Consider the following 18,975-nt stretch of genomic DNA (forward strand, 5'->3'; position numbering starts at 1 on the left):
GCTGGGCGCGCGGTGGACCGTCTGAAACGCAGCTCGGCTTTCGTTGGGGCTTCGCGGCTCGGGAGCTCAGCATGGCTACCTCACGAGGCTCCTCCACGGTACGGATCTCAGCTCACTCTGGCGAGGAACGCGGAAGGGGTTGGGGGACAAGCGGTTCCTGCGAGATGGGGCCGCTCGGGAACGGCCTAAGGTGGAGGAGGACTGAGGTGAAAGGCTGCGAGACTCGATCCTGTCTTAGAGGAGCAGCGTTTTCCTGATCCCTAAGTGCGTTCCTGTGTTTTAGTTCATTTGCACCTCTCACTACAGCCCCAAACTGTAAATACCTCTTCCAACTGGTCCAAAAATGGAGCTCTGGAAGGGAGTAGTATCTTGGCTCAGATTTATGTCTACGTCAGATTTCTTAATTATAGTAAGGCCTCCTAACTTCATATATATTGCCTTACGTCTGAATACGTTTGAAACGTGTAGACCAACAACTAACTAGTCCCCCTCAGTATTGCGTTGGTTATTCGTGATCCTTGATGTTTCCCCTGTGATGAGCAGTAGCCTTGGAAGTTTCATAAAACCCAAGAAGAGATTGCAACGGAACGAGGTAAATATGTTCCAAAGCAAATCTTTGATAGAAAAATTACCAAGAGTAATTCACTAGTTTTATTAGCTTTTTCCTATCTGCAAAACCTAAGTAATTGAGGGACACACACGCCCCTGCCCCCAGTCAGTGGAGATATCCTAAATGATGACCAACTTGTCCTTTCCTTTGGGGAAGAAGTAGGATTGAAGCTCAGGATGAGCTCCATCCTTTGGGGAAGGCTAATAAATGACTAAGATTAAGCCTCAGGTTAATCCATGTCTTCGATTTATCAGGCAGCCAAAACTAAGGCACCTGATGACTTAGTTGCTCCTGTTGTGAAGAAACCACACATCTATTATGGAAGTTTGGAAGAGAAGGAGAGGGAGCGTCTGGCCAAAGGAGAGTCTGGGATTTTGGGAAAAGAAGGACTTAAAGCTGGAATTGAAGCAGGAAATATTAACATAACCTCTGGTAAGATGCAAATAGTGAGTCTCTCTTTATCTTTGTATTATACTCAGAAATTTCAATGAAACTTGGATTTATGTAAGGCCATCCTTTGCCTACACTGGTTAGCATCATCCAAAGAGCCTTTCTCTTAAAACCTTTTATACAATTTTTCTTCCATTGAATTGTTAGTAATCTTACCAGGAATTTATTCAGTGTGTATTTGGATTCAAGTTGATTCCATTTGTCTTCCAGAGATCTAGTATAGTTCTGGCATTGGTTTGAAGCTACTATGGTTTGTAACATTCTCTCCTTTTTAATTTCCTAATTTTTCACGCTAAATGAAATATCTGTTTTAAATCATAAAAGTAATATTTTTATTTTGAAAGAAATCAAAGTGTTAGGGCGCCTGGGTGGCTCAGTCGGTTAAGTGTCTGCCTTCAGCTCAGGTCATGATCTTGGGGCCTTGGGATCAAGCCCCACATTGGGCTCTCCGTTCATGAGGGAGTCTCCTTCTCCCTCTCACTCTCCCTCTGTGCACGTGTGTGCGTGCGCTCTCTCTCTCAAATAGATAAATAAATAAAATCTTAAAATCAAAGTGTAGAAATGTGTAAAGTAGAAAATCCTGTAATCCTTATTAATTGGCTCTATGTCTTTCCAATTTAATAAAGCTGTAAAAATTTGTCATTTTTTTCACAAATGAAACATATACAAATTGTTTTATAACTTGCATTTTTCACTGATACACTGTTGAGGATAGCTTTCCACATCAATAACTAATGGTCCTCTCTATCTTTATTTATTTATTTAGAGAGAGCACGCAACCGCACATGTGCATGGGGGGGGAGGGGGAAACGGAGAGGGAGAGAGAGAACCCCATGCAAGCTCCACGCTCAGCATGGAGCCCAATGTGAGGCTCGATCTCGTGACCTGAGATCTTCTCTAAAGTTATACATGTTTGTCATAAGAAATTCAAACAGTACAGAGGGTAAAAAGTGAAGAGACTTTTCTACAGAAAGGACTTAAGTTTCTCATTGATCTTCCCACACATTTTCTTTTCTATATACGTGCACTTTAATGACTTTTTTTTAACTGTTCAGACTGTTTTAGGTTGCATCACCACTGTAATTCTCACTTTTTCATCAAAATCCTTGTATTCAGGGGTGCTTGGGTGGCTCAGTCAGTTAAGCATCTGACTCTTGACCTCAGCTCAGGTCTTGATGTCAGGGGTGTGAGTTCAAGACCCACGTTGGGCTCCACGCTGGGTGTGGAGCCTACTTAAAAAAAAAAAAAAATCGGGGCGCCTGGGTTGCTCAGTCGTTAAGCATCCGCCTTCGGCTCAGGTCATGATCCCAGGATTCTGGGATCGAGCCTGTGGGGCTCTCTCCTCAGCGGGATGCCTACTTCTCCCTCTCCCACTCCCCCTGTTTGTGTTCCCTTTCTCGCTGTCTTCTGTCAAGTAAATAAATAAAATCTTAAAAAAAATAAATAAAATTTAAAAATCCTTGTATTCAGTGTGGGTTTTAAAACTAACCGCTAGAGGGGGCGCCTGGGTGGCTCAGTCAGTTAAGCGACTGCCTTCAACTCAGGTCATGATCCCAGTGTTCTGGGATCGAGCCCCACATCAGGCTCTCTGCCAGCGGGAGCCTGCTTCTCCCTTTCCTTCTGTCTGCCGCTCCCCCTGCTTGTACTCTCTCTCTCTCTGTCAAATAAATAAAATCTTCAAAAAATATATTTAAAAATTTTTTAAAAACCTGCTAGATTATTCAGAAAGCCTTTAGTCAAGACATGGATAGAATTGGAGGGGATTATGCTAAGTGAAATAAGTCAAGCAGAGAAAGACAATTATCATATGGTTTCACTCATGTGGAACATAAGGAATCACGGAGGACCACAGGGGAAGGGAGGGAAAACTGGGAAGAAATCAGAGGAGGAGACAAACCATGAGAGACTCTGGACTCTGGGAAACAAACTGAGGGTTACAGAAGGGAGGGGTGGGGGGACAGAGTAACCGGGTGATGGGAGGAGGGCAGGTGTTGTGATGAGCACTGGGTGTTATATGCAACTAATGAATCGTTTAACACTACATCAAAAACGATGTACTATATGTTGGCTAACTGAACATAAAAAAAAAGCCTATAATCAAGGGATAGCATTTTCATGGAAATTATCTCCAGTTTCTTAGTTACATTTGTAGATGTCCACAGACTGGGACTATTTTAGAGAATAGCTTTGGCAAGTGTTAAAATAATGTGTCTATTTTATCTTCTGGATAGAAGGTGTCTACTTAATTCATTTGCTGAAGGTGCTTCATACTCTTTTTCATCTAAGTTATGTGTTTATATAGGTGTAAGGTTGTCAAAATAAGATGGCATGGGGGCGCCTGCATGGCTTAGTCAGTTAAGCATCTGACTCTTGATTTTGGCTCAGATCATCACCTCAGGGTCATGGGATCTGAGCCCTGCATGGGGCTCCCCACTCAGTGGGGAGTCTGCTTCTCCGCTCTTCCCCCCACTCATACATGCGCTCTCTCTCTCAAATAAATAAATAAAATCTTTAAAATAAAAAAATAAGTAAGATGGTGTGCAGTTTTCCTGCCTTTTAAAGCTATGTAATTTAGTTTTTTGTGTTTGGCACAATTTAATAAACTGAGAAACAGTAAACTCTGAAGTATATAATGGACTAGTTCCTAGAGGACATGCAGACTGGAATTATAAGAAATTATTTTTTCCCCTTATTTGAAGAAGATCTGGTGATTATGCTGATATTGCCTGTTCTTTTTATAGGAGAGGTGTTTGAAATTGAAGAGCACATCAGTGAACGACAGGCCGAAGTGTTAGCCGAGTTTGAGAGAAGAAAGCGAGCCCGGCAAATCAATGTTTCCACTGATGACTCAGAGGTCAAGGCTTGCCTTAGAGCCTTGGGGGAGCCCATCACACTTTTTGGAGAGGGTCCTGCTGAAAGAAGAGAAAGGTGTCCTTTCTAAATATTTGATCTCTTTTTTAATCACAAAGTTCTACTTTCAAATTTCTGTTGATACTTGTAGCTAAGACTTTAATGGAATGTCTCAGGTAATGTTAATAGAATATCTAACTAAGTTGTTTTTATATAGTTTAGCCCATGATCTGAGTAGACCAATTTTTTACTCCACTACTAATTTTTCTTTATAAACTATGAATAGGGTGTTAACATGAGAACCCTCTCTCCCCAATATGGAATTGTGAGTTGAGTAAATATGTGTTGTCGAACTTTGAAAATTTAGACAACACACACGTTCCCCTTGTCAGTGTCATAAAACATAATGATAAGTATTTGGGGTTATTACTGAAAAGGCGCACTTTCCTCAGATGATACTCCTCTTGTGATTTTATGGTTTCAGAGTCTCTTAGTGACGGCTAGTCATACACAGTGATGAGGACCTCCTTTGTCTTTCTGTCCACTGTCCCATCTCTCCCTTTCATCATTTTTTCCCTTATTTGCATAGTCTGCACATTTAATCACTTTAAAACCTCTACCATATCTCATGTCCATTAAGTAGAACCAGTAATGCTGGGCCTGTTTAAATTACAAGAAAAAAAAAACCACTGTACCAACCTAGTATCTTACAAACCCAGCCTGGCTGGCCACAAGGGTTGGGGAGGGTAGGAGAGGAGGGGGCACCCCTGGGCAGTGGCTGGGTGGCAGGAAGGGCTAAAGGACAGAAAGAAAAGGAGGCTCCCAGGTGGGAGGGGACTGGTTGTCCTAATAGGGGTGGGGTGCAAAAGGTACTTCAGAAGAGTGGAACTTGGGGAGTGGACAGGTCAGTGCTTTCTCCACCAGAGCACAGTGTTGGAGGAGGTGCTCCATGCCACCGTCTGCCTACCCCTGGCACTTGGAGAACAGTGACCCATGAGCCCTGGGCATGACGAGCCCCTCTGAGACATGAATGACAGCCTGCCCCTCCTGCCATGGTCCCCTTTTCCTTGAGGATCATCTACTCCTCACTTAGTGCACTGACTCTCTTCGGGCCCTTACCCCTCATTTGCTCTTCAGCCTGCTGCAAACTGACCACTGTCACATCGAAATTGCTCTTTATTAAGGTCACTCACTCCTCTTTACTAAGAATGGCCCTGTCAGCCACTCCCTCCTTGAAAACACTCCCTTTCATAAAACCAAGTCTAAATTTCACTCCTATTTCTCTGGCTAATTCTTCTGAGCCCCATTTTTCCCCTGCCCAACCTTTATATAAATTGTAGTTTTTGGGGGCGCCTGGGTGGCTCAGTTGGTTAAGCGACTGCCTTCGGCTCAGGTCATGATCCTGGAGTCCCTGGATTGAGTCCCGCATCGGGCTCCCTGCTCGGCAGGGAGTCTGCTTCTCCCTCTGACCCTCCTCCCTCTCATGCTCTCTGTCTCTCATTCTCTCTCTCTCTCAAATAAATAAATAAAATCTTAAAAAAAAAAAAAAAAAAATTGTAGTTTTTGCCCTTATTCCGCACTCATCCTGGGCAATCAGATCCACTCCCATGGCATCATTTACTGTGTATATTCTGTTGACTCCCAGATCTCTGTGGCCTAGATATCCTGTAGGTACTTCAAACTGGACATGTCTAGATTGAACTCATCTGTTTCCCACCTTCTATTCTCCTTGCAAATAACACTACCATTCACAGGTTTCAGTTGCCTCACCTCCTTTGTAATCCATCAGCAAAATCTGTTTCTAGATTTGTACCGAAATGTACCTCCGGTGTGTCCTCTTTTCTCTGCCTTAATTGCTTTCACACCTAGATTGTCGTAATAGCCCCAAACATGTTGTGTTAATTGCTTGCTTAAAATCCATCAGTGTCTTCTTATTAAACATAGAGTAAAAAACTGTTGATCATGCTCTTCAACCTCTTATGTCACTCTTTCCCAATTTACTAGACTTAGTACCCTTAAGGGTCTTCCTGGAATAGTAAAACTCTTTTTCTGTTTTTTTCCATTTAATTTTTTTCTCTTTTTGTTCCCCTCTCTTGCCTTTAAAGCCTTTTTATTCTTTTGGTTTCAGCATAAATACCACCTTCTCAAAGAAGACTTTTATCATCCCTGCTCAGTAGGGAGTCTGCTTCTCCCTCTCCCACTCCCCCTGCTTGTGTTCCCTCTCTCGCTGTGTCTCTTTCTCTCAAATAAATAAATCTTAAAAAAAAAGAGACGATTCCTAAATAGTAGGTTGATTTCCCTACTTTTATTATTCCCTCTTCAATCCATTCTCTCTCTCTACTTCCCCAGGGAATCTTTCTCAAATGTAAACCCTCCTTGCTACTACTACTACTCCTGACTACTCTTTATGACCTGGCCCCTACTTACATTTGCAGCCCTCTCTCTCACCAGCCCTTCTCTGGTGCTCCAGGCTCCAGCCACATTGAAATATTTGCGATTCCAACCTCACCAAGCTTTTCTTACTTTCAGACCTTTACATCTGTTGAACCCTCTGCTTCAGCTGTCCTTCTCCATTCTTGACCTATCGACCTTACTAAATGAGGACTCAGTTCAGGAAACACCTCCTCTGTGAAACCTTCCCTGGTCCTCCCTGCAAGCCTAGGTTAGGTATTTTTTTTATGTTCCCCCTTAGTGCCCAGTACATACCATTGTCATAATACTTAGTATAATGTATTGTGGTTCCCTGGTACTTTCTGTCCACCCACCTTCTCCACCGCCCTCCTCCCCTCTACCAGGATTATGCTAACTTGGGATCAAGAACTGCTTCTTAGTCATTTTCGTACACCTAGCACCTCAGTCAGTATCCGGCACATTGTGGCATTGAACGAAGATTGGCTGTATTCACAGACCAGGTGGTAGTAGTGTTGGGGCTAGTTGACTCTAAATTGAATAGGATAATTGCTTATAGTTCTAATTAGGGAATCTTCAAATAAGACTGAGTGAACGAAATCACACTGGAGGTGCACCTGGCTGGTTCAGTCAGAAGAGCATATGACTCTTGATCTTAGGGTTGTGAGTTCCAGCCTCACACTGAGTGTAGAGGTTACTTAAAAAAAAAAAATAAGAAATCACAGTGGGAGTTTAGGCATGACAACTTGACTCTTAAAGAAGGTTGCTTGGCGTTTAAATGGTGAGAGAATAGGACAAGCTTTCTCTTCTTAGACACACTTTTCACAGTCTAATCTCGACTCCATTTAAATTATAATCTTTTTTGTTCCAGGTTAAGAAATATCCTCTCAGTGGTTGGTACTGATGCCTTAAAAAAGACCAAAAAAGATGATGAGAAATCTAAGAAGTCCAAAGAAGAGGTAAAATATGTCTTTGGTTTCACAGTATGAAAGTGAAGGAAATGAGGGGTGCTCTCATTTTCTTTTGCCGGGTTTTGCTTTGCCAGGGGGAAGGGAATGTGTTTGAGGATTCCACCATTTAGGAATAGTTGTTGGGAATAGTTTGTGGTTCCTATGTAGGTGTAAGTGGGTTTCCCATTCAGGAAAAAAAAACATAGGGTTCCTGGTGTAACTTTTAACAAGGAACAGGAAGCCATGCAGTAAGAGTTCATAAAAACAGTAGAAAGCACACATGCCTGATTTCATCCTATTACTGAACTATTTCACCCTTTTTTCTGGGCAGTTACAATAGAGAATTGACAGCTATGAGAGGGCAGGAATGCTTCAGACTTAACATTTCTGCTCTTAATTTCACTTTCAGTATCAGCAAACCTGGTACCATGAAGGACCAAACAGCCTGAAGGTCGCTAGACTATGGATTGCTAATTATTCACTGCCCAGGTAAAGAGAGCCTCTAGAAGGAGAAAGAAGCATATTTTTTCTTGTTTTCTCTCGAGGACTGAGGATCTGTTTTAGAAAGACTGGTTAAATGAAAATTGAGTATTAGGGATACTCTATGGACCTTTTTCTCAACCTGTTTGCTCATGGTAATCATCTGTGTCATAGGGCAATGAAACGCTTGGAAGAGGCTCGTCTCCATAAAGAGATTCCTGAGACAACCAGGACCTCCCAGATGCAAGAGCTGCACAAATCTCTTCGGGTAAGATGCTCTCAGTGATTGTCCAATATAGTAAGGGCTTTTAAATAGTCATTAGATTTCCTACTTTGGCCTGCCTCTTGGAAGGTAAAGGCAGCTATGATTATCCCTCCCTGCTTACACTTGCTGTTTGAGAAGAGCCATCATTTAGGGTGGCAGGAACCTACTATGGTTGGTACTCAGCAGAGGCCTTTGGTTCTGCTTTTTAATTCCCTTTTAATATGTCAAAGCTGTACTTTAGCTCTCTCCGTGGCTTTCCTGTGTAAGTTGAGCTGACAGCAAAAGTAATGATACTACTAGTGTATAAGACAGCATGCTGGAGTTCCATTCATGAACATAAGTGTCTCTTAACAACAAGAGAAGTATAGGGGCGCCTGGGTGGCTCAGTGGTTAAGCGTCTGCCTTCGGCTCAGGTCATGATCCCGGGGTCCTGGGATCGAGCCCCACATCCGGCTCCCTGCTCCGCGGGAAGCCTGCTTCTCCCTCTCCCACTCCCCTGCTTGTGTTCCCTCTCTCGCTGTGTCTCTCTCTGTCAGATGAATAAATAAAATCTTAAAAAAAAAAAAAAAAAAAAACGAGAAGTATAGAAGAATCTTGGGGGGTGGGCTAAAACTAGAAAGTTGGGTCTTTTTGGGATTAGCCTATTAATGATTACTATTTGTCCCTTTTTTCCTTTTTTTAAGTCTTTGAATAATTTCTGCAGTCAGATTGGGGATGATCGGCCTATCTCCTACTGCCACTTTAGTCCTAATTCCAAAATGCTGGCCACAGCTTGTTGGTAAGTCCTGTTTTTACAGTGATATTTTTCCTAAGTGGAGGACAGGTTCAGGGTAAAAAGAAAAAACCAGCTTTTGTCTTAGATGCTCATTTCTGTGTCCTTTCTCTGCTTCTCATGATCGCACCAAACTAGAGATGCCAGTTATATTATACACCTGTTATATTATACAAGATAGTCTGCGCTTAGCAGTTCTTTCTATTCATAAGGGACCCCAGAGATCCATGACATGTCAGTCATGTTCTGGACACTAGCATTTTGGAGCAGATACATAGTTTATTGACTGACCAGTTTCCACACCTCAATACGGCTTTTCTTTTTTAGTTAGGTAACCCAGACAAGATACTCTGTAAGCTTCAGTTTCCTTATCTGTACAGTAGGGTGAGATAATGTTGTAAACCATTTTGCCTTAACAGTGCGTGGTATGTGGTAAGGATTCAGTAAGCATGAATTATTGTTTTTATCTTTTATTTTCTTTACTAGTTACCACCACATATGCAGAAAGCTCTTAGGATGTGATAACTTTGTTGTTTTGCTCTATTTAGTTATTTTTGTGGGACATGGCCATCTAGTGACAAGGGAAGCTTCTTTATGTTGTATGCACAGGAACTACTTGACTGGGTAGAAATTGAGATTGGGTCAGGAGAAAGCCAAGGACCTACTCAAATCCTTGCACCTCTGCAAGCCTCAGCTACCTTCCTTATAAAAAGAAATGGTCGTTCCTACATATTTACCTCCCAGGTCTCCTATAAGGATCATTTGAATTGTTAGATATAAAAGTAATTTGTTGGAAATTTTCTGAAATAAAAAGTCTTTTTAAAAAAAATTTACTTTGTAAGCAGAAAATGCTATTCCTATTTAAGGAGATAATATTATTCTTGGATAGTTTAATTCGTCCTACCTTCCTTCACCAATCAATCCAAACGTTAGGGAGAATAGCAACTTGTACTATATTAACTGTAGTCCTGTAGAGGCATCTGGTTGCATGAGACGTGGGTGCAGCTTTCTTCTATAAACCATCAAATCGTAAGCCCTTTAGTTTTCTTTTTCTGTGTACCACTGTAAAGTTTATTGGGGTGAGAAGAGATTGTCCTTTAGGAATGTTATCAAGGTACCTTTTCCTTCCCAGACCAACCCTGGCTGAGATGCTTTCCTTTGTATTTGATAGGAGTGGGCTTTGCAAGCTCTGGTCTGTTCCCGATTGCAACCTCCTTCACACTCTCCGAGGTGAGTTAGAATCTTGTTTAAGTCTCACTCGTGGGCAATCCTGTCGGGACTCCTCTCACCCTTGAGAGCTTTTTCTGTATCTTCACTTAATAAACTTCTATTTCTTTACTCACAAATAAATAAATAATAAATCTCATTTTCCCAGTGTGAACCCTGTCAGACAGCAAAACTATACTAATCTGCCTGACACTCAGACCCAGTACACACAAGATTAATTCTTCTTTTTTTTTTTTTTTTAAGATTTTATTTATTTGAGGGAGAGAAAGAGAGAGAGCACAAGCAGGGTGAAGGGCAGAGGGAGAAGCAGACTCCCTGCTGAGCAGGGAGCCTGATGCAGGACTTGATCCCGGAACTCCAGGATCATAACCTGAGCCAAAGGCAGACGCTTAACCGACTGAGCCACCCAGGTGCCCCAACACAAGATTAATTCTTGATTCAAATTGTCTTGGTTTGGTTCTCACCACAAAGCTGGAAGACAATGAGTTTATATACAAATCACTTTTCTCTCATGTCCAGCCCCATTCTGGCATTGTGCAATCTCTGAACCAAAAAAAGTAAAGGTGGTTTGTGTTTTGCTCTTTTTAATGTAATTTAAATTTTTTTTTTTTTTTTAAGATTTTATTTATTCATGAGAAAGAGAGAGGCAGAGGGAGAAGCAGACTTCCCGCAGAGCAGGGAGCCCGATGCGGGACTCGATCCCAGGACTCTGGGATCATGACCTGAGTCGAAGGCAGACCCTTAACCATCTGAGCCACCCAGGCGCCCCTGTAATTTAAATATTAATTTAAAATAGCTCTTTTTTTTTTAATAGTTCAGCAGTCACTTTAATACCCTATCTGTCCACATGTTCCCTAATATATATTGTGTTAATTCATCATAGTCTGTTTTGCACATAAATTGTAAGGGGTGGGAAACCTTTAACTTTGATTTCTTACACTCCTTCAGGCCATAACACAAATGTAGGAGCAATTGTATTCCATCCAAAATCCACTGTCTCCTTGGACCAGAAAGATGTCAATCTGGCCTCTTGTGCTGCAGATGGTTCTGTGAAGCTTTGGAGCCTTGACAGGTGAACATGACTATTCTGCCCATACTGCGGTCACTAAAGAGTTGCTTGGTTGGTCCTTGGGACCTGAGAATCTGGCATCTAACCCCAGAGATGGTCTAAGAGTCAAGGGAACTTGGTGTGACCATAGAATGTAGGATTTCTTTCTTTGACCTTTTCTCGACAGAGGAGTTATGTTAGGTTTTTCTTATTTTTTAACTTTGGACCTTGATTTTTGCCTCTAACATAGTAGCCATTGTTTTCCCAGTCCAGTTATTCTGGAAAGATCTATTTACACTTCCTGTGCAATACACTGACTTGGAGAAAAGCCCTAGTTGGTAGACTGAGTAAAGATAATATTCTTGGCAGCACATTGGCTCCTAGCAAACGGCCACAGGGGAGAGGACAGTGAAGTTCTGAGGCAATATTGCTAAGGATGTGATGTCTCCTCCCAACAGCTTCCTCCTTTACCTAGAACATATTTTCCCATTACAGCAGTTTGGGGGTTTTTAATGTGTTTATGATTATTGTTTTCCAGGAAATTTGTGAAAGCTCTTTGTTGGCTAAAAGAAATCTGAATTCAGTTGCTTAGTTTTCTTTCTTTGGGAAAGCACATGCGACTTTTCTGCCAGGTTTTTGTACAGAGCTAATTAGCGTCTGTACTCTTTGCCAGACAGGGTCTTACCTCTGAGCACAGCAAGTTTTAATTGGCTTTGGTATCACTTAGCAATATTTGTTCCCCTAGGACTTTGATTAGCTCTATGTATGCACATTGACAAAGTTCCCTTTTTAATTGCCCTCTTTAGGGTTCGTGTTTACTTCCTTTCACTGGTGTTTCAATTCTTTTTTCTGTGGTTGCTGGGGAGTAGAATTTATGGCCACCAAAGGAAACTAAGCCTCTGTTTAGGAGTTCCTTTTTTCGTGTGCATCCTTCAACAAGCTAAAGTTTGAGATAAATTTATCTGTAATCCACTTGTACCAAAACTATTTGTAATTTTTTTTTTTTTAAGATTTTATTTATTTATTTATTAGAGAGCGAGCGAGAGAGAAACAGCATGAGAGAGGAGAGGGTCAGAGGGAGAAGCAGGCTCCCCGCTGAGCCGGGAGCCCGATGTGGGACTCGATCCCAGGACCCTGGGATCATGACCTGAGCCGAAGGCAGTCGCTTAACCAACTGAGCCACCCAGGCGCCCCGTACCAAAACTATTTGATTTCTGTAGCTTCACATCCCTATTAAAATATGTTTTCTTTCTAGAATCTCAGCACTCCTTTGGTGTATATTTTGCTTGTCAGGCTGAATTATCTTTTATTTTTCTCTAATCCTAAATGATAATAGCATTAAGCATTGATTAACATACTGAATTGAGATATAGCAAGATAGTGTGTATTGAAGTGCTGTGGGCAGTTTTGCCCTGTGAGCACATGAAATAGTCCCAAATCTTTTAAGACTTTGGAAGGCAGCTGTGCTCACCAGTATACCACCAACGCTCTTTTAAGACTTTGGGAAGTAACATAAATTGTTAACCCTGCATTTTTAACAGTGAGTTTAGTTAGGATTTGGCCTTTTAAATCCTACAGAACGGGTGCATTTGTCACAATAGTTAATAAATTCAATGAATATTTATGGCTATAAAATAGTTTACTCCTTTCTATTTAATGGTTCTTTTTCAGTGATGAACCAGTGGCGGATATTGAAGGCCATACAGTGCGTGTGGCCCGTGTAATGTGGCATCCATCGGGGCGTTTCTTGGGCACCACCTGGTAAGCCATCCTCTTATTGTTCTATCCATACAGGCCTGTGGCATCTTGTTAACCCCTTATGACTGACTGCCAAGGAAATTTTAAGAACAGAGATCTTCAAGTAGGATTTTCTTGGGCTGCAATGAATCAGAATCAGAAGAGAGTATATGATAAAGTTTGGGCCAACTGTATTTGCTTTTAAACTGCAGTTAATCTGAAATTTCAGTTACTAATTGCCAGAAAACTAGAATTTTCACTCTTCTCTTTCTTGACCAATACTAGTGGTGTTTTGTGGTTTTTTTGGGTTTTGGTTTTTTCCACCGCACATTGTATTTTAGTCTCTCTGCTTACAAGTTGGTCTCCCTTTCTGGGGCACCTGGCTGGTTCATTCAGTAGAGCCTGCAGCTCTTGATCTTGGGGTTGTTAAGTTCAAGGCCCACCTTGGGTATAGAGATTACTTAAAAATAAAATCTTTAAAAAAATAAAAAAACAAATCGGTCTCCCCTTCCGGTTCTGTAAGCTCATTAAGGCCAGAAGCTGTTAAAGATTTTTTTTTTTTTTTTTTGGTAAAAGATTTTATTTATTTATTTGAGAGAAGAGAGCACAAGCAAGGGGAGAGGCAGAGGGAGATTGAGAAGCAGACTCCCCACTGAGCAGGGAGCCTGACCTGGGGCTTGATCCCAGGACGCTGGGATCATGACCTGAGCCGAAGGCAGACTCTTAAAAGAACTGAGCCCCCCAGTGCCCCAAGGATTTTTTTTTTTTTTAAGATTGTATTTATTTGAGAGAGCGCAGGTGGGGGAAGGAGCAGAGGGAGAGGGACAAGCAGACTTCCCGCTGAGTGCAGAGCCCAATGCGGGGCCTGATCTCAAGACCCTGAGATCGTCAACTGAGCGGGAACCAAGAGTCAGATGCTTATCTGACTGAGCCACGTAGGCACCCTGTTAAAGAACTCTTTAACTGAGATATAATTTACATGCAGTGGAATAGATTTCAGTGTACAATTCAAATGCATACACTCATAACCCACATCCCTATCAATAGAATATTTCCATCACCCTGGAATGTTCCCTTATGCCCCTTCACAGGGGACTCCCCCTTCCAAAGCAACCACTGATATGATTTCTATCACTGTAAATTAATTCTGTCTGTTCATACTGTGTGAACTTATTTGTGCCTAACTTCTTTTGCTCAGCATAATGTTTTTAAGATTCATTCAGGGGCACCTGGGTGGCTCAGTCGGTTGAGCATCTGACTCTTCCTTTTGGCTCAGGTCATGATCTCAGGGTCATGAGACTGAGCCCCCGCATCGGGCTCCATGCCGGACGTGGAGCCTGCCTGAGATTCTCTAATACTCTCTCTCTTTCCCCCTGTCTCTGAAAGAAAAAAAAAAAAAGTTTCATTTATGTTGTTGCATGTATCAGTAGTTCTTTTTTATTGCTGAGTATTCAGTTGTATGGCTCTGCCACAGTTTATCCATTCTCCTTTGATAGACAATTGGGCTGTTTCCAGGTTTGGGTCAGTCAGAATAAAGGTGCTATAAATACTCTTGCACAATGCTTTTATTTTATTTATTTTATTTTATTTTATTTTATTTTTTAAAGATTTTATTTATTTATTTGAGAGAGAGAATGAGAGAGAGAGAGCAGGAGAGGGGGGAGGGTCAGAGGGAGAAACAGACTCCCTGCCGAGCAGGGAGCCCGATGCGGGACTCGATCCTGGGACTCCAGGATCATGACCTGAGCCGAAGGCAGTCACTTAACCAACTGAGCCACCCAGGCGCCCTATTTTATTTTTTTTAAAGATTATTTATTTATCTGACAGAGACACAGCAAGAGAGGGAACACAAGCAGGGAGAGTGGGAGAGGAGAAGCAGGCTTCCCGCAGAGCAGGGAGCCCGATGCGGGGCTCGATCCCGGGACCCTGGGATCATGACCTGAGCCGAAGGCAGACGCTTAACGACCGAGCCACCCAGGCGCCCCTTGTACGATGCTTTTTGCAGACATGTTTTTCTTTATTTTCTCTTGAATGAATACCCAGGAATGCAGTTGCTAGGTCATAGAGTAAATGTATTTTTAACTTTTTTAAAACTTCCGTATGGTTTTTCAGATTGGTTGTAAGTTTTACATTCCCAGAATTCTGCTTGCTTCACATCCATGCCAGCATTTGATGGTGTCAGTTTTATCATTCTGCCTATTTGCATGGTGAAATTTCATAGTTTCAATTTTTATTACTCTTATGACTCTCTTGGTATTGAGTATTTTATCCTCTGCTTATTGACCATTGACCATTTGTAAATCCTCTTTTGTGCGGTGTCCGGATGCTTTACCTATTTTTTTTAATTGAGGTTTTTTTTTTTTTTCTTTATTCTCACACACAGTTCTACCACCATGTATTTATTTGTTTGTTTATTTATTTGAGGTTTATTGAGGTGGGTTTTTTTGTTTGTTTTTATTTAAGGGATGCCTAGGTGGCTCAGTCAGTTGAACATCCGACTCTTGATTTTAGCTCAGGTCATGATCTCAGGGTCGTGAGATTGAGCCCCATAACGGGCTCCATGCTCAGTGTGGAGTTTGCTGAAGATTCTTTCCCTGGGCCCCTGGGCGGTGCAGTCGGTTGAATGTCCGACTCTTGGTTTTGGCTCAGGTCGTGATCTTGGGGTTATGGGATTGAGCCCCAAGTCAGGCTCATGGAGGAGTCTGCTGGAGTTTATCTCTCCCTCTCCTGCTGTGTTCTCTCTCTCTCTCAAATAAATCTTAAAAAAAAAAGATTCTCTCCCTCCCCCCCCATACTTTTTCCTCTTTAAATAAGTAAATAAATAAAATGTAAGTTTTATTTATTTAAGTAATCTCTACACCCAACATGGAGCTCAAACTCATGACCATGAGATCAGTCTCATGCTCCACCAGCTGAGCCAGCCAGGCGTCCCTCTACCACCGGTTATTGAAGAGACTTCGTTTTCCCTGTTGAAATTGCTTTAGTGGCCTCATTGAAAATAATTTGACCAAAAATGTGTGGGTCTCTTCCTATTCTCTTCATCTGTTGCATTAATCTATTTTCTCATGACTGATTTTTGTATCCCCAACATCAATTTGAAGGCCCAACAAATACTCAGTGAGTGAAAGGACTTAACAGTGGAATTGAGAAAGAAAGAAGGCAGCAGTCTCTGCTGGCCCATTCTGAGAGAACTGTATTCTTAAAATAGCCACTGAAATAAATTTATAGGAAGTCCATGGTTTTCCAGGTAGCACTCAAGACAGATATGCTTAGTTGTTGAGGTATTTTTTTATGCCAGAAAAGAATTTGATGGTATGGTTGTATGAATAGTTTCAGAAGCATAATTTTTTTTTAAAAGATTTTATTTATTTATTTGACAGAGCGAGCACAAGCAGGGGGAGCGGCAGGTAGAGGGAGAGGGAGAAGCAAGCTTCCCTTGGAGCGGGGAGTCTGATGCAGGGCTCAATCCCGGGACCCTGGGATCATGACCTGAGTTGAAGGCAGACACTTAATCGGCTGAGCCACCCAGGCACCTCATCAGAAGCATAATATAAGCTACAAGTGTTTATAGTACTTTACACATTGTAGGAACTGAATATCTGCTGGCTAATTGTTGGTTTGATTTTTTTTTGTAGCTATGACCGCTCATGGCGCTTATGGGATTTGGAGGCTCAAGAGGAGATCCTGCATCAGGAAGGCCACAGCATGGGTGTGTATGACATTGCCTTCCATCAAGATGGCTCTTTGGCTGGCACTGGGTAAGCCTTCTTCCACCTAACCAGGGGCAGCTCAGTAGTTCACCCGTTATGTATCCCTGCTTCCAGGAGAAATGGATTCAGACTGTTCATTTATAAATTACTTTGTCAGGGGACTGGATGCATTTGGTCGTGTTTGGGACCTGCGCACAGGACGGTGTATCATGTTCTTAGAAGGCCACCTGAAGGAAATCTATGGAATAAATTTCTCCCCCAATGGGTAAAATGAACTCATTGATTAAGGGGTGGGAAGGGTTATTGGTCAGAGATAAAAAGAATATATCTTTGTTTCTAATTTGGACACTATATCTGATCCACAGGTACCACATTGCAACTGGCAGTGGTGACAACACGTGCAAAGTGTGGGACCTTCGACAACGGCGTTGTGTCTATACCATCCCTGCCCATCAGAACTTAGTGACTGGTGTCAAGTTTGAGCGTAAGCTTTCCTCCTGTTTTGCCTAATCACAGGACAGATAGATTGAACTTCCATGGAATGCAGGCCAGGCTTTAGGTTAACTTACAAGTGGAACAAGAGAGAATTTGGTCTCTGTTGAAAAAGGAGCACATTATAAGTTCTTTCCCTCTACCATATTTTCACATAGAGCTATGGCACAGCATGCTTCTTGTTTTAGGAAGTAAAGAAGACTTCCATAAGTGCTTTTGTCTCCTGAAAGTTGTAAGCACTGAATCCTTAATGTTATTCTAAAAAGACTGTCAGGGAAAGAGCCAGAAGACCTTAATAATGTTATTCGTTTCCCTAAGCGTGTAGTCCCTTTTTCCTGGAGGTCTCGTAGGAATGTAGATGAGAATATTGGGCTTTTCCAAATGGAGAAATATCTTCTTTTTTGAAATCATATATTTTAGCAGATTTTTGTGCTTTCATTTTCTTTCCTTTTTTGATACTTGAATTCCTCAAGCAGCTCCCCTTCTTTTCTCTTAAAGCTATCCATGGGAATTTCTTGCTCACTGGTGCTTATGATAACACCGCCAAGATCTGGACCCACCCAGGCTGGTCGCCACTGAAGACTCTGGCTGGCCATGAAGGCAAAGTGATGGGCCTAGACATTTCTTCCGATGGGCAGCTCATAGCCACTTGCTCATATGACAGGACCTTCAAGCTCTGGATGGCTGAATAGGCAGGGCCATGGAAAAAGGACTCTAACCTCAAGCTCTTCTGTAAGAGCCATTTTCAAAAGAAAGGAATTGATATGTTTCGTTCTGTCATGTTTTTTGCCAATTACCATGTATAGACCCTCAAAAGAATTGGATTTCCATGTCAGCTTCCACTCCAGGTAGGCAGCCCAGTCTCTGGGTGTTGATGAACCCCTTTTGTAGTTGAAATTTTTATTTTCATCTTCAAGCCCTGCCACGGACTGTGTAGACATTGTTTTTATTAATCTTTTGTTTGAATGCCCTGTTGCCTCCTTCACAGCACTCAGGATTGTGACTGGCTCCATTTTTACTTTTGAAACTTGGCTTTCCATTACGTGGTATGTGCTTCAGGACTGCATGTGACCCACAGAGCAAGCAGCTGCACTATAGTCTGGAAGCCCTCGAGTAAAGAGGCACTTCTCACCACACACCTGGTTTACCAGTGCCTTGACAGAGTGCAAACCTTTCCTCTGCCTTTAGAACAGGAGATGAAGAGGTAGACTACAGCTATGCTCAGGGTTATGCAGTAAAGAAGATTTTACCTCTTCCTGTTGAGTTTGCTTGGAATGCTAACTGCATCAGGAAGCTCAGAACTGAACATTTGCCCTGTCTGAAAATGTCTTCCATTTTGCTTTGAAGTTTGGCATCCTTTGTGTTACCCCAAAGCTAGGCCATTGTGTCAAGAGGCAATGAAATTTCTAGAAAGCAAACATGAAGTCTCTGTTGTTCCACCTCCTTTGTATTGGTTATTAAGAGGATGTACCTTTCATGGCAAGGTAACCCAGAAAAATCCCTCATGGGTATTCGTCAACATCAGCTTTCTTTTTTTCTTTATTACGCACTTGCTACAGAGTAAAATCCTATTATAAAAAAAATGTCCTTTAAAGACTTACTTTGTATAGTTAGGCATTTTCTGAATCCCAGCCATTGGTCCATAGAGGTTCCCGCCCCCTTTTTTTTGTTTGAGATAAAACGGTTGATACCAGATATGGCTTATTCCAGTTTTTCTTTTCTTAATAAGCACTCCGCTAATAGGTTTTTGGTTTTTTTTTTTTTTTTTTTTGTAGAGACTACTGCCTTGTGGGCCAGACTATTAGCAAACTGGGTCTGGACTCTGTAATTCATACTCACTGGCCGTGCAGCAGTCACCTTCATCTCTTTCCACCCAAAATACACAACCACTGAACATGAAGTACACAGTAAATTCTGACAAAAATACAGGAATTTGGAAGAAGAAAGGATTGCATATAGAGAAGTGGAGAAGGGC

General features: G+C 41.9%; 1 protein-coding gene across 1 annotated transcript; it reads left to right on the forward strand.

The window, feature by feature from the left end:
* The first annotated feature begins 29 nt into the window (after positions 1-29).
* On the forward strand, positions 30-18,418 carry PRPF4 (pre-mRNA processing factor 4). The gene is made up of 14 exons (XM_021691250.1): positions 30-98; positions 865-1,042; positions 3,802-3,988; positions 7,191-7,278; positions 7,679-7,758; positions 7,924-8,017; positions 8,698-8,792; positions 9,958-10,016; positions 10,962-11,085; positions 12,733-12,822; positions 16,434-16,556; positions 16,666-16,773; positions 16,874-16,992; positions 17,499-18,418. The coding sequence occupies exons 1-14, from the start codon at positions 72-74 to the stop codon at positions 17,690-17,692; spliced, it is 1,566 nt and encodes a 521-aa protein (XP_021546925.1). The 5' UTR covers positions 30-71; the 3' UTR covers positions 17,693-18,418.
* The last annotated feature ends 557 nt before the right edge of the window (positions 18,419-18,975 follow it).

This window comes from Neomonachus schauinslandi, chromosome 13 (assembly GCF_002201575.2).
Source record: "Neomonachus schauinslandi chromosome 13, ASM220157v2, whole genome shotgun sequence".
In the NCBI taxonomy this organism is placed as follows: Eukaryota; Metazoa; Chordata; class Mammalia; order Carnivora; family Phocidae; genus Neomonachus; species Neomonachus schauinslandi.

Coding starts and splice junctions, on each gene's coding strand:
- PRPF4 (XM_021691250.1), top strand. CDS start 72: ATGGCTACCTCACGAGGCTCCTCCACG. Junction 7,759..7,923: donor GCTAATTATTCACTGCCCAG/GTAAAGAGAGCC, acceptor TCTGTGTCATAG/GGCAATGAAACGCTTGGAAG. Junction 10,017..10,961: donor CCTCCTTCACACTCTCCGAG/GTGAGTTAGAAT, acceptor ACACTCCTTCAG/GCCATAACACAAATGTAGGA.